Below are 14,024 nucleotides of genomic sequence, written 5' to 3'. Positions count from 1 at the left end.
TAAAAATAAAATTAAAAAAAAATGTATATTTAAGACATGTAAAAACCATGTAAAACATTGCCAATCTAGATAAATTTTGTAGTAAAATTGACTAATTATTGATTGACAATATTGTCGATTGCAAAAATCCTTTCGAATTGGAAGTAATAAAAGGTAGTTTTATTACCGTGCACGGCCGAAAAGTAAGTAAGAAACAAATAAAAGTGTGTTCATGTATAGGCTAGATTGAACTTCCGACACATGTAAGGTAGATAAGTCAGGGATGTATTAAACGAATTTTAGATAATACACGTCGATAACGACAAAACTTGTGTAAAATCCTCTATTGGAATGACTGGATTCTTACACCTACAAAATGTTCAAGGACCAGACACTCAGTTACGAAGTATACAACGCAGTTGTGGTAAGTATAAACGAGAAATTTTATGATAAACCTAAATTATTTTCTAGTAAATCGTAACGTAAAATTTTGAGTTATGGAACTACCACAGTAACATATTTTGGGTCGCTATTTGTCGACTATTCAATGGTATTAGCTGATGCGGCAATAAATCATGGAAAAAGAGCCTTTATTATAACTATGTGGAAACTATTGGAAACATCAGAAAGTTTTTGGAAGGATCTGCAAAAAATGTATAGTATTATTTTAAATTTATTTTTCAACCTATACTTATTCCAAAATTTGCGCTAAGCTTATGGATATCATGCAAAAACTGAGTGATATTGCCGAAGAATATGATTTAAACATTCAAGTAATTATTATTTGCCTTAAAAATACGTTTAAATTATTTGTTTATATCTTATAGACCCATATATCTGACAACAAAAATTAGGTACAAATAGTATACGAAAAATCTGGACTATTAGGTCCAAAGGTAATAACAAAACATCGTATTATTTCGACACATTCTCATTTGTTATCTGAGGCGGAACACAATTTGTATTTGTACACGAAATGTATGTTACTTGAATAAAAACCATGTAAAATCTTGCCAGTCTGATTAAATTTTACCATAAAGTGACTTGAACCAAATTGTCCAATATCTTACTGGCATGATCAACTATTTTTAAAGTAGAGAGTACTTATTATCTATTTAATACCATTTTATTAAGTAAAAAAGAGTGGACAATTATATAAGTGATATAAGTGATTAATTTAACATGTTAATAAAATGAAAAAATCTGGACATTCTAACAAAACAACTAAAAGTACATAAAGCACCCTCGTTATATTCGTGATTCCACACTTAATATTTCAAAGATTCTAATGTAAAATCGTTGTCCAATATATTAAATATTATAATCCCACAATATTCGAGGCTAGATAGAGAGACACATACTTTCCAGTTTATTAATTTACATCTATTGATTAGTCAGAGGTAAATCATTCAAATACCACATGAACATTTTTTGGTAAAATATCTGACCCTCAGCACAGACACAGACATGGAATATGTAGAAGGATATTTAAGTCTTTGGTTAACCGGTCAAATATCAAGTTGGACAGAAAGTTCAAACGCTGAATATTTTTTTAAATAACGACATTTACGTAATTACTGCATCAATAATGTGCTGAAAAGTTGCTTAACAAATTCAATGTCTCTATGTTAATTCACTCAGATTCTGGAAACTATTAACATGTACAATTTAACAAATTATTCTCAGACATTTTTGTTTTAATTTACATATTGCTAATGAACAATTAATATAATTAAGTTTTAACGAAACTACTTATGAATCAAAATTTGTTGACCCGGTTTTTTATATGTGGTAGTACATTTCCATTAAATAAAAAAATTAACCTTGAGTAAATATTTAGTAACAAAATATTATAGTATTAATGTGTTCCTCAATAAATTATACAGATTTAGCTATACTTTAGATTAATAAATGTTATAATTTCGCGTAAAAATTTTTTGTTCATCATTACTAGAATTATTCTAGATGAGGACTCGGAATGACTGGAAACCTTTATTAGAAACAGTTCTAAGGGAAGGGCTAAAAGTACTACCTAACGTAAGAATGTAATATATAATAAAATAGCAAAATACACTTTAAAGCCGCAGAAAAATTATATTCAATTACCAAATACAGTCGAACTTCGATAACTCGAACCTTGATTTGTCAGAAAAAAAATCAACTTATCAAGACTTTAATTTATTAAATAAAATACATGCATAGAAATTCATAATTGTGTATTTATCATGTAAGTGTGATGTACGTATTATTATTATTATTACTATTTGTTATGTAGTTTTTATTTAATATAAAACAGTCAATTATTTGTATCTTGGCAAAAGCATAGAAGGGATTATTTGTGTACATTGATTTTTAAATACAAATGTATAACGTTTAAGGAATTGTCGACCAACACAATTGAAGGTGGTTGCAAAACAGTCTCCAAATTATCCTCCTTAACTTCACCTTCAGTGTAATTTTTATTCTTTGATTCATATAAGCATTACCATTGTCGGAGTTGTCTTTTAGACATTTAATAGGTAAAATTCGTAGTAAAATGAACTTCCATGTAGAATTTAGGATGTTGTAATCATGTAAACGCCATAAAATAAATTGTTTCCAGCATTACTATTATCAATCGATAATTGGTCTTAGAACTATTGGCGACAGGGAATGCCGTTCGGGCATAAGACAGGTATCATCGGAAAGGAAAAACCTCGATGAGTTTACATGTGGCAGGTGAAATATGACTTATGGAAGGTTGTGCCAAATATTTAGTTCGAGTTATCGAAATATCCGAGTAATCAAAGTTCGAGTTATCAAGTAAAAATTGCACATTACATTGTTCGATTATACAATATTTTATACAAGAATAATCTGTAGCAAACAAATATACAATCTCTGAATTAAACCCAATACAAACAACTAATTCATTAAAAATTTGTAATAGCCCAATGAAGGGTGAAATAAAATTTGTTAAAAATTTTAATTCTACTTAGTTGGGCAACTGTAACAAATGTATCTTTTAGTAGACCACTAGGTTCATTTTTGACAAATGTAAATTTGTGATAAAAAACTGAAAAATTGGTTTAACTGTTCTTTGGTGATTTCATCCACGAAGTAGTAAATTAATCCGTGGTCTCCTTTTCTAAAATATTTCTGAACATTATTTGTATTGGTCTTAAGCAGTCTGGTAGTCCGTCCATTACGTAATATTTATTCAATCAATTCGACCAGTTCAATGCCAAATCCTCAAGAATGTACAGTTAAATATGTCTTTCATCAATCAGGTATTCCCCTTATTCTTTTGCCGAATTTGCATTAATTAAACGCCAAATTAGTATACAGTGTATTTGGTAAATTTCCCCGTTGGCTTCTAATGTTTTTAACTGTTTATTACTTATGAACTGAAAGATCGCGAAAACGATTAAATAAAGATACATATCTCGTCCTTCGAGTGGACGTACGGGTTTTCTTGTTTTTTTTGGATCATTAACCTCGAAATAATTTGTTATAAATATTGAATCATCCCAAACACGATGCCAAACGTTCTTGGTTTTTGTTTATGATAACATCGACAATTGTTGTAATAAAACAATTTCGTCGGATTAAACATGGCCTATTCTAAGGTATTTTCTATTTTTTTTAATTAATTAATCTACGTAAAAGTTATTTAGCTTTTAGTAAAAATATATACTTTTAATCAAATTTATATATATATGAATGATATCAGTTAATTTTTATTTTCTTTTAGGTCATAATTTTATGTCTAGTCGGCTTATTTTTAAGTCAAAGTAACGGTCATGAACATCCTCGTCTTGGTTTATTGGGTGGCCTGTTTGGAGGCTTTGGAGGAGGCTTCGGTCTAGGCGGTGGAGCAGGCTTCGGAAAAGGAGGAGGAGGTGGAATTGGAGGAGGCGCCGGTGGTGGACTTGGAGGAGGAGCCGGTGGTGGAATCGGCGGCGGTGGAGGAATTGGAGGAGGCGCTGGTGGTGGAATTGGAGGAGGAATTAGTGGCGGATTCCATGAAAGTTTTGGAGCAGGCATTGGAGGCGGTTTAGGAGGAGGCGCAGGTGGCGGCGGAGGAATTGGAGGAGGAATTAGTGGCGGATTCGAAGAAAGCTTTGGAGTTGGTGGTGGAATTGGAGGAGGCGCCGGTGGTGGAATCGGTGGCGGCGGAGGAATTGGAGGAGGCGCCGGAGGTGGCATTGGTGGCGGCGGAGGAATCGGAGGAGGCGCCGGTGGTGGAATCGGCGGCGGCGGAGGAATTGGAGGAGGCGCTGGTGGTGGAATTGGAGGAGGAATCGGTGGCGGCGGAGGAATTGGAGGAGGTGCCGGTGGCGGAATTGGAGGAGGAATCGGTGGCGGCGGAGGAATTGGAGGAGGCGCCGGTGGTGGAATAGGAGGAGGAATCGGTGGCGGCGGCGGAATTGGAGGAGGAATCGGTGGCGGCGGCGGAATTGGAGGAGGAATCGGTGGCGGCGGCGGAATTGGAGGAGGCGCCGGTGGTGGAATTGGAGGAGGAATCGGTGGCGGCGGAGGAATTGGAGGAGGTGCCGGTGGTGGAATTGGAGGCGGAATCGGCGGCGGCAGCGGAATTGGAGGAGGAATCGGTGGCGGCGGCGGAATTGGAGGAGGTGCCGGTGGTGGAATTGGCGGAGGAATCGGTGGCGGAGGCGGAATTGGAGGAGGCGCCGGTGGTGGAATTGGAGGAGGAATCGGCGGCGGCGGTGGAATTGGAGGAGGCGCCGGTGGTGGAATTGGAGGAGGAATCGGTGGCGGCGGAGGAATTGGAGGAGGTGCCGGTGGCGGAATTGGAGGAGGAATCGGTGGCGGCGGAGGAATTGGAGGAGGTGCCGGCGGTGGAATTGGAGGAGGAATCGGCGGCGGCGGCGGAATTGGAGGAGGCGCCGGTGGTGGAATTGGAGGAGGAATCGGTGGCGGCGGAGGAATTGGAGGAGGTGCCGGTGGCGGAATTGGAGGAGGAATCGGCGGTGGCGGCGGAATTGGAGGAGGCGCCGGTGGTGGAATTGGAGGAGGTGCCGGTGGCGGTATTGGAGGAGTTCTTGCCCATTTACACCACAGACATGAAGAACATAGACATCCAGGTTTTGGAGGTGGTTTTGGAGGAGGATCTGGCGGTGGATTCGGCGCTGGAGGTGGAGGAGGACTAGGAGGAGGACTAGGAGGCGGTCTATTTGGCGGCTTTGGTGGCGGTTTTGGAGGAGGCTTAGGTTTTCGACGATAAGTTCTTTTATATTTTCCGTTGATAGTTTGCGCCACATAAACATGTTTGACTGTTCTGTTTAAACCTCCTATTATTGTGATGTTAAAGTATATTTTGTTGTATTGTGATTTCTAAAATAAATTAACTAAAGAATTTTTCGTATTTTTACTTATTTATTTTACAATTACAAATAATTATTATATTTAATAATTGCAATGATTGTAAATGTAAACAATTAACTATAATATATGAATTATAGTAGAATTGAATATTTAACTAAAGCCACCATTATCCAGGAAAGAATCCAGGTGGTTGCATTGGAGGAAATTGCTGGCCAAACATCCCCTGTGGTCCAAAGATACCCGGTGGTGGAACAGCTGGCCAAAATCCCCCAACATGAAACGGCCACTGAATTGGTAACTGGGGCGGAATATAACCACCCCCATAATTCGGAGGAAATGGAGGATTAGGATTTAATGTTGGAAATGTTATGGGATTCGATAGGCTGGATGTAAACTGCCGACCTACGTAAATTAATAATAATAAAAATAAGTTTTAGATAAATTATATTTTGCATATAACAAGTATTTCCAAAAAAAATTACATTGTCTATCATTGTTGGATAAAAATTCAGTTTATAAAACAAAAACTGTTCGCAAATTTATATCACATTTAATTAATGTACTTCTTTGATTATTTACTGTATTTTATGTTCTTAAATAGCCTCTTAAGTTTTATACTATTTTGTTTTTTCAGTAAAATGATACTTCGGTTGAAAGCGAAAACATTAACGGATTCGTAAGCGGCATAAAAATTACTTTAATAAATGCATGTAATAAAGAAGTATTTCTCAAAAGTTTCCGTATCCAAAATAACTGATTAAACGTAAACGACATATGAAATAAAAAACAATGAAGTTACTTTCTAATTGGGGCAAGCAACAATCAAAAAAACTATTATGTGTATCTAAAATACGTATATTTTTACTAAATGCGTATAAAAGACACTGAGAAATTAATATTATATCATTTTCCATTATTTCTGCCATTTAAGTAGTCATACCACTGTAAAATAGGAGGTTTTACATGATACTCATAAAATCCTCCCGGAAATGGAATTGGCAGGGGTGGTCGATTCATTCCCGGACCCCACCAAGGCGGAAACATTGGAAAAGGCGAAACACTTGAAAATTGCCTGCCTAAAAAGAAAATGACTTCTCTGTTTCTATTGCTTTATCGAATAATACCATCGTGATAAGACAATTATCATTACCTGTACTAGCTGTGCTTGAGGAACCGGTAATCCCCGTAGGACTAGACGTTGAGGACTTGAAATTAAAATTAATAAAAATATTGATAACAATAATTTTTTTCTTTAAGTTATATGTTAATTACCTGCGTTGAACTTCCAGCATCTGTAGTACTTACCTAAAAATAATTATGCTAAAATTTTTTAATTCCTTTTTATAATATTAAAGATAGTTATTATAATATTAAAAATAGAATTACCTAATAAATTAAATCTAACAACTTACGGTTGTTTGGCTAGCAGATATTCCAATTAGTGTTAGCAACACTAGTATCCTTGGCTAAAAAATTAAATAATTATTACTATCTAAGATTTTTTCTAAATGAATGTTAATAATTTGATGATTAAAATATTCTAATTTTATTATTTCTATTTCGTTTTATTGTTTTTTATATTGTTTAATAGAATCATTACCCAAAATACTAGTTCTATAAAAAACTATCACTGAAATACCGGAATTATTGTATATTATGTATTCTCTACTTATTAAATTATTTACTGATTACGTAAGTATTTCTTCATGTATCTATCTATATTTGCCTGTAATCCTTCGCCGACAAGGTGAGGTTCAAGTCACCCAACCACTTTTTTATCCATTTACGCTTAAAAAAAGTAGTCGTAAACAAAAAGTTTCAACATCACACAGAGGAATCTTTAAACATTTAGAATTAATTAAAAAAAAATACCTTTGATAGATAGTTGAATATACTTTGATAAATAAAAACAGTCAATTATCCGTTTTCTCTAATAAAAAATTATAAAGGATAATTGCTTTCATTTTCAGTCATTAAACTGACTTCAACTAACGAAAGTATTTCTATCTATATTCCTCGTTTTTTACAATTGTGCATTATTAAATTTTACGCAATAACTGGTTTAAAAATGAATTATTAATAACTATTGATAAATTATTAATTAATTCATATATTATACTAATTTACATGTAAAAACTCGTCACGTGGAAATGAATTTTTTGCATTAAAATTTCACGTAGAATTCGAAAATGTTAATGGTTTTTACACAGTTAGTATAAAAAATATATTTCAATATTCTATATTTTTTTATTTTGTTTTTTTTGTTACATGTGTTATAAACGTCACAGAAATTACTTGAATGTAATAGTCTGATTTGATTGCCCAAAAAAATAGCACATTCAAATATATTTACATTTTGTGGAACTATTTAACAATATTCTTAATTCTTGCTATTTATTCTTAGTAGAATTCATATTATTTTATTAAATAAATACACTGTCAGTGAAAAGAAAGACAAATTGGACTCCAGCATAGAGGAATAATGAAATATCATATTCACATTCCAACAAATGATTTACAATGCTCATTAACAAATATGAAACAACACATTCAATTGAAAATACAATAAGAAAATGTTCTAACAAAAAATCAACTTCTTTTATTAACAAACAAGTTGGAAAAATCAGTAAACGACATTCTTTCTTGTCTTCTGGGCAAATTAAAATTAAATTAATTGAATCATACGATATCAGTGTATCTATCATTGGTATCAAGAATATTCGAACAAGACTAAAAGTTTGCACAAAAATATTGGGTTGACAACTAAGTAATTGCGGATTTTTTTTAGAAAATCAAAGACAATTTTTTCAAAGAACTAAATAACTTTACTCTGTAATGTATTGCCCATTTTAATCAATGACCTTTTGCCATCTTTCAGGCAGCATCATAATCCCAAGTTCATAAAACTTCTGGTTTTTATTAGCAAAAAACTGAATCAGGTACGATTTGACATCATCATCATTATTGAAATTTTTATCATTCAAGAAGTTTTGTAAAGATCGAAACAAAAAGTAATCAGATGGTGCAAGGTCAGGACTATATGGTGGATGTGCCAAAACATCCCAACCAAGCTCCAATAATTTTTGCCGAGTGACCAAAGATGTGTGTGGCCTTGCATTGTCATGATGGAATACAACACCTTTTCGATTTGTCAATTCGGGCCGCTTTTTTTCAACTGCATTGTTTAATTTCATTAGTTGTTCAATGTAGACAACAGAATTGATCGTTCGGTTGGGTGGTAAGAGTTCAAAGTAGACAATTCCTTTATAATCCCACTAAACTGATAACAAAACCTTCTTTTGATGAATACCTGACGAGCTGGTTCACCTGGCCTGCTCCACGGTCTTTTCCGCTTGATATTGTTGTAAACAACCCATTTTTCATCGCCAGTTATCAGTCGTTTTAAAAATGGATCATTTTCATTACGTTTATTAAGCAAATCGCGGCGGTTAATGCGTTGCGTTAAATTCGTTTCTTTCAGTTCGTGAGGAATTCATGTATCGAGGTTTTGAACAAGCCAAGTTGTTTTAAATGATTTTAAATGCATGTATGTGATACCTGAAGCTTCTCTGCAATCTCACATGTTGTACTGTGACGATCCGAATCGATTATTGCTTTGATTAGGTCCTCATCAACTTCAACTGGACAACCAGAGTATTTTTCATCTTTGAGTGAAAAATTACCAGAACGAAATTTGGCAAACCAATTTTGAAACTGCCGTTCTTTTAAGGCTTCGACGCCATAAACAGCACATATCTTTTTGTGAGCTTGCGATACGTTTTTTCCTTTGCGGAAATAAAAAAGCAAAATATGACGAAAATGTTCCTTTTGATTTTCCATTTTTCAACTAACGCCAAACGAAAACTACGCAACCGATCAAAAAACTTTTTTTACTGATTGATAGCTGAATTTCCAACTATCAAATAACAAAATGTGTTTTACATTTGGACTACGCCAGCAAACCTAAAAATTCAACTGAAGCCATCAATGAGTGAAATCCGCAATGACTTACTTGCCAACCCAATATATTAATTATCCTCTATAATTTTGAGGAAGGGTACTTTGAAGTGATGAATTCATGTTCAATATCTAATGGAACCATTTTTTACTGATAACTCACCAGTTACATGGATTCTTATCAGGTGGTTATACCGAACAAAGGGTATCCAACAAAATATTAACAATTTTGTTTAAAATAATGTATAAATTGTTTAATAAATATATATTTTTCAAATGTGTCCTATTTCTGTGATCAGCCATATTTCGCTTTTATTTTGATATAATTTAAGTAGATTGATTTACGTACAAAATGAACATTGGGAGAAAGAATATAGTATAATTATTTTAAATAAAATAATTATACTATATATATACTATATTATTTATTTTAATTGCATTTTCATGTAGTAATTATGTTAGCAAGATAAATTTACCAAATTCTCATTTCTTCTTTATCGTTAAGGACATTACCTTTGCATTTCAATACCTTGAAACTGAATTTCTAAAACATCCAAGAATATTGATTTAAAGACCTTCAAATACGCGCAGAAAGTGGACGAATTTATGCAGAAATAAAATGACGCACGGTCTTAGTTGTCAGTTAAAGCTGTGTTCATGGTTTTCTAGGAAATTAGAGAGTTATTAAGAATTTACTACTTACTGGTGTCAATATGACCTTCCAGCACACGTATTTAATATACTTTCCTCCTAATTTAGGAGCTGAAAGTGATAAACAAAATCAACATTTTGACCAAAATTTAATTACTATGGAAAATGAAATGTATCAAAATTGTTGAAAGAGGACAAGTTGTGTGATTATATGAGACAATTATAAGAGAAATTGATTAAGAGTACAAAATTCAACAAACAGTGCAGTACAAACAAGTTTTCAGTGCTTACAAATTAGAAATAATGCTAAAAAAGACTAAAAATAATTATATTTTTAAATTTCTCAAAATAACCGATGTACTATAGTTATGAAGACTTACAAATTCGTTCGTTTAACTTTCTGGAACTTTGAAATATAAAAAATTAGAGCAAATTACCGTAAAAACACCACTTTGACAAACCAACATGTGAATTCCCTCTACACTAATTTGCATAAATATTACTTATTGCGGATATATCAAATCGGGGATTAACTTTAAAAAACCAAATTAAATAAAACTCAAAATCTTTATTAATGTTTATAATAATTAAATATGAATAAAAAATAAAAAGCTAGATGTATGCCTTAAAAAATTAAATATTAGATCAAATTAACTTACCAAAATAGTAAACATTGTTGAACCATTTAACTAAACTCTGACAGAATACAGGAAAATTCATATTTATACTCGTTGATAAAAATTACTAATATGCATAAGACGACCTAAAAACGCAAAAATATGATTAAAACGAATAGATTTTAATAAAATTATGCTTTTTGATAAGATAAAATTGGGGTTTACCTATTCCATTTTTGTCAATGTATGTTTAGTGTGTAATTTTCCAATTTTGTTAAATTAGTTACTGTTTGCTAAGTAGTACCTAACACGTGTAACGTAATATTTTGAGGTTGGTATTTTTCTTACCAAATAACAAGCCATATATTATTATATTATTTAATATTTTACATCTACTTAGAAATTAGAAGTAAATTATATTGAAATTAGAAGTTTGATTAAATTTACACTGGATGATACACCTAACAGATTTTTTCTAAAGTAATTGTAAAGTAATAATGTATTGTTAGTTCCGGTTCAACAGAATTACATTAACAATTTTCAAAAGTAATTCATAAATATTCCTTTATTTTTGAATTCTATGTAAAATTTTGGACATATTGTATTTTGAATTGTTTTGTTATCTGTTTTTAATATTTTTTAAAAACAATTTTACACATGGAGTGAATTACTAAAATGCAAGTATTACCACAATTATAATGGTAGAAAGGGTATTCTTGATATACACATTAACAAAAGAGAGTCCTAATAATAGCTATTAATAGTATTCCAAATATTAAATATTTCCATTATTTAAAAATTATTCTCTATTTATATGTTGAAGCATATCTCGTTCCATTGGAAAAAATAAACTTAATATCACAATATTTTAAGAGAATAACGCTGTGCTGTAGCTGAAGTTTCTAAATTTAATATATAATACGCAAAATTTTCAAACCATTGAAACAGGAATACATTAATTCCAATACAATTATCTTAAATACTAATTAACACACTTACAAGGTATTCAAAATATTAAATTTCAAGAAATTAAAAAAAAATCAAATATTCAAATTTTATTACTAAAGGATGATTGTTAGATGATGGAAGGGGATCTACAAATATTTTATAGTAGTTTATAATTTTAATTAATACAAAAATGTGAATCACAAAAACCATTGCTTACTGTCTTTACCGACTGTACTTTCGTATAATTTACATGTTTGTATTGTAATGGGCGATGTAAATATATAAACAATCTGCGTTATTTTTAGTGAAATTTCAGAAAAAATTGAATTCCACCATTACTTACTAAATAAATTGTTTTGTCTTGATATTATATTAAATATTGAATATATAATTGATTACAAATGAATCAAAGAGTTATTTATTTAAATTATTTTAATAATATAGAAATTCTAAGCAAGTAAATAAGTAAATAAAAATGTTATGTGCCACTTTAACTTCTTATACAATATATTTTTAATCTTCGATAGCATTATGTCTGGTAATAAATGTGTTCAAAATAACTGTCACCTTCAGACAATTAATTACTTTTATATTTATGACACACTTTAGTTAAATAGTCCATTTACATAAATTAATTTATTGAGAAAGATTTATTTGCATAAAACTTAGGGGATTCCATGTCGTGGTCAATTAGAAGTTTTCGGGAAACGGCAAAAAATACCAATTCCTTATTTATCGTTTATAATTTGACTTATGAAACTATTTTTCTAATAAAACTTGTCTTTTACCAGAAGTGACAACAGTTTTGTATATGAAATTATAAGTAAAGTCAGTCAGTCAAATGAATTACAACTAGAAAAAATAACGTCCCTATTTACCATTTGGGTACATTGTTAATCAAAATATCTAATGTAAGGGAAATTTTTTGTTAGCAAATTGAAAAATGTGATTTCGAAATCGATTTCACTATTCATCTGTTGTTAAATAACTATTGGTAGAGAGCAGCCGCAGCAGCTACTCAGATGAAGCAAGTGAGGTAGTGCCTCTTTTATGAAAATGATTTCATTGTCAAAATGTTAATTTTAAAAAATGCATTTTTATTTCTTTAAGATAATTAGATTAAATTTCAATGAAATTTTGTGCACAACTTCTCCAGAGGCACTTTTAATTATGCCTCTTCACGCCAATTCGTTTCATAAGTAAATCTTGAATATTTTTATTTGATTCCGACAAAAGCTTTAAGCAAGGGGTATTGTTTCAATGGTAGGGAAGCTGAGATATGCCTCTAGCCAATGAGATAAATCCATATATAATCCATATTGATGTAAACGAAATGGTGGATTCAGTTATGAAAAGGTTTTTTTATTGCGTTATGGCATCAACCAATAATAAGACGAAAGAATTTAAAAAAGAACATAAAGAATGCCGTTAAGTGGTGGATTTTTTATTAAATAAATATGTATTTATTTTACTATGACAAAATATTTGTTGTGGAAAAATTAAACAATTTAATTCTTATTTTGAATACTATAAATAAATAAACAAATAGAAGACAAAAAACGTGGATTTAACACATCTTGGTACGATAAATTTGATTCACTAACGGGAAAATCAATCACAATCAATTTGTACTCGTAAAAACAACAAAAAAATGTACAAGTGGACAGAAACATTTTTTAACAGAAATAAAATTGGCATGGAACAATATATTATAAGGCATTAAAATAAATCATGACCAAAATGGACCAAAGTAGTCCATATGAATTATAATAACTCTGAATCCGAATTGTGAAATGAGAAAAATTTCTGATTTTGTACCCGTGGCGGATATTGCCATAACTACTTATTTTGTACCGGTGTTTATGTGATATGAAAATTCTACAACAGTATACAGAGATTAACACTATACAAGGTCGATTTTTACCGATTGTATCGATTTTTTCGTTATAATTTCGCATGTATTTGAAGTGTATTATAAATAATATGTAGGTACGATTTCCACAGTTAGCGAGAATACCATGATGCTTTTACATTCATAGTTGTTTAGCCCATTTTTTGTTAAAATTATTACATTAGCCATATATAATTATGAATATAATAATATTTAGTTGTTGATGTTCAAATGCAGAACACTAATCTTATATCTTTTAGTTAACACGTTGAAGACCGCATTGAAAAAATCACACATTGTGTGAATGGACCCGCAATTTTCTTATTGTTAATTACGTATATTATTTTTTAAATATTTTTTAGTGTACAATAATTTGAAGTAGACATTATTTAACCCCTAGATTTACAGTATCTCTACTGTACATAAATTGTATTTAAATCATGCCCACTGGTGTACAAGCGATCACGTAAAACATGTCGTGTGTCCACCCGTGAGCACGCGGGGGCTAGTAATGTTGCGTAGGGAATGCGGTCTTCAACGTGTTAAACATCCAAGTAATGGGGGTTGCATATGTTCTCAGAACAAGATAAAAATTTTGTGATATAGATGAATTCTTATAGGACACATTTTGGAGTAAAAATATTTTGTGCATG

General features: G+C 31.7%; 2 protein-coding genes across 3 annotated transcripts; one reads left to right on the top strand and one right to left on the bottom strand.

Annotated features, from left to right (window-relative positions):
* The first annotated feature begins 355 nt into the window (after positions 1–355).
* Positions 356–5,215, top strand: LOC126266499 (probable inactive protein kinase DDB_G0270444). Its single transcript, XM_049970612.1, has 5 exons — positions 356–403; positions 3,828–3,971; positions 4,020–4,314; positions 4,459–4,520; positions 4,635–5,215. The coding sequence occupies exons 1-5, from the start codon at positions 356–358 to the stop codon at positions 5,130–5,132; spliced, it is 1,047 nt and encodes a 348-aa protein (XP_049826569.1). The 3' UTR covers positions 5,133–5,215.
* A 120-nt stretch (positions 5,216–5,335) lies between these two features.
* On the bottom strand, positions 5,336–10,686 carry LOC109595816 (formin-B). Of its 2 annotated transcripts, none has more exons than XM_020011241.2 (5): positions 10,575–10,686; positions 6,720–6,773; positions 6,580–6,612; positions 6,458–6,512; positions 5,336–5,709 (listed from the first exon to the last, which is right to left on the bottom strand). In XM_020011241.2, exons 1-5 carry the CDS (start codon positions 10,587–10,589, stop codon positions 5,474–5,476), a joined length of 393 nt encoding a protein of 130 aa, XP_019866800.1. In that variant the 5' UTR covers positions 10,590–10,686; the 3' UTR covers positions 5,336–5,473. The 2 variants fall into 2 exon arrangements, with proteins under 2 accessions (XP_019866800.1, XP_019866801.1); XM_020011242.2 differs by lacking the exon at positions 5,336–5,709 and adding an exon at positions 6,163–6,383.
* Positions 10,687–14,024: the final 3,338 nt, after the last annotated feature.

This window comes from Aethina tumida, chromosome 1 (genome assembly GCF_024364675.1).
Source record: "Aethina tumida isolate Nest 87 chromosome 1, icAetTumi1.1, whole genome shotgun sequence".
NCBI classification, from domain to species: Eukaryota; Metazoa; Arthropoda; class Insecta; order Coleoptera; family Nitidulidae; genus Aethina; species Aethina tumida.
Note: the sequence above shows the minus strand (reverse complement) of the source record. Positions and strands in the feature narration are given on the sequence as shown.

Coding starts and splice junctions, on each gene's coding strand:
- LOC126266499 (XM_049970612.1), top strand. CDS start 356: ATGTTCAAGGACCAGACACTCAGTTACGAAGTATACAACGCAGTTGTG. Junction 3,972..4,019: donor TGGAATTGGAGGAGGAATTA/GTGGCGGATTCC, acceptor GAGGCGGTTTAG/GAGGAGGCGCAGGTGGCGGC. Junction 4,521..4,634: donor AATTGGAGGAGGTGCCGGTG/GTGGAATTGGAG, acceptor TCGGTGGCGGAG/GCGGAATTGGAGGAGGCGCC.
- LOC109595816 (XM_020011241.2), bottom strand. Junction 6,613..6,719: donor TATCTGCTAGCCAAACAACC/GTAAGTTGTTAG, acceptor AATTATTTTTAG/GTAAGTACTACAGATGCTGG. Junction 5,710..6,457: donor CTCAAGCACAGCTAGTACAG/GTAATGATAATT, acceptor TAATTTACGTAG/GTCGGCAGTTTACATCCAGC.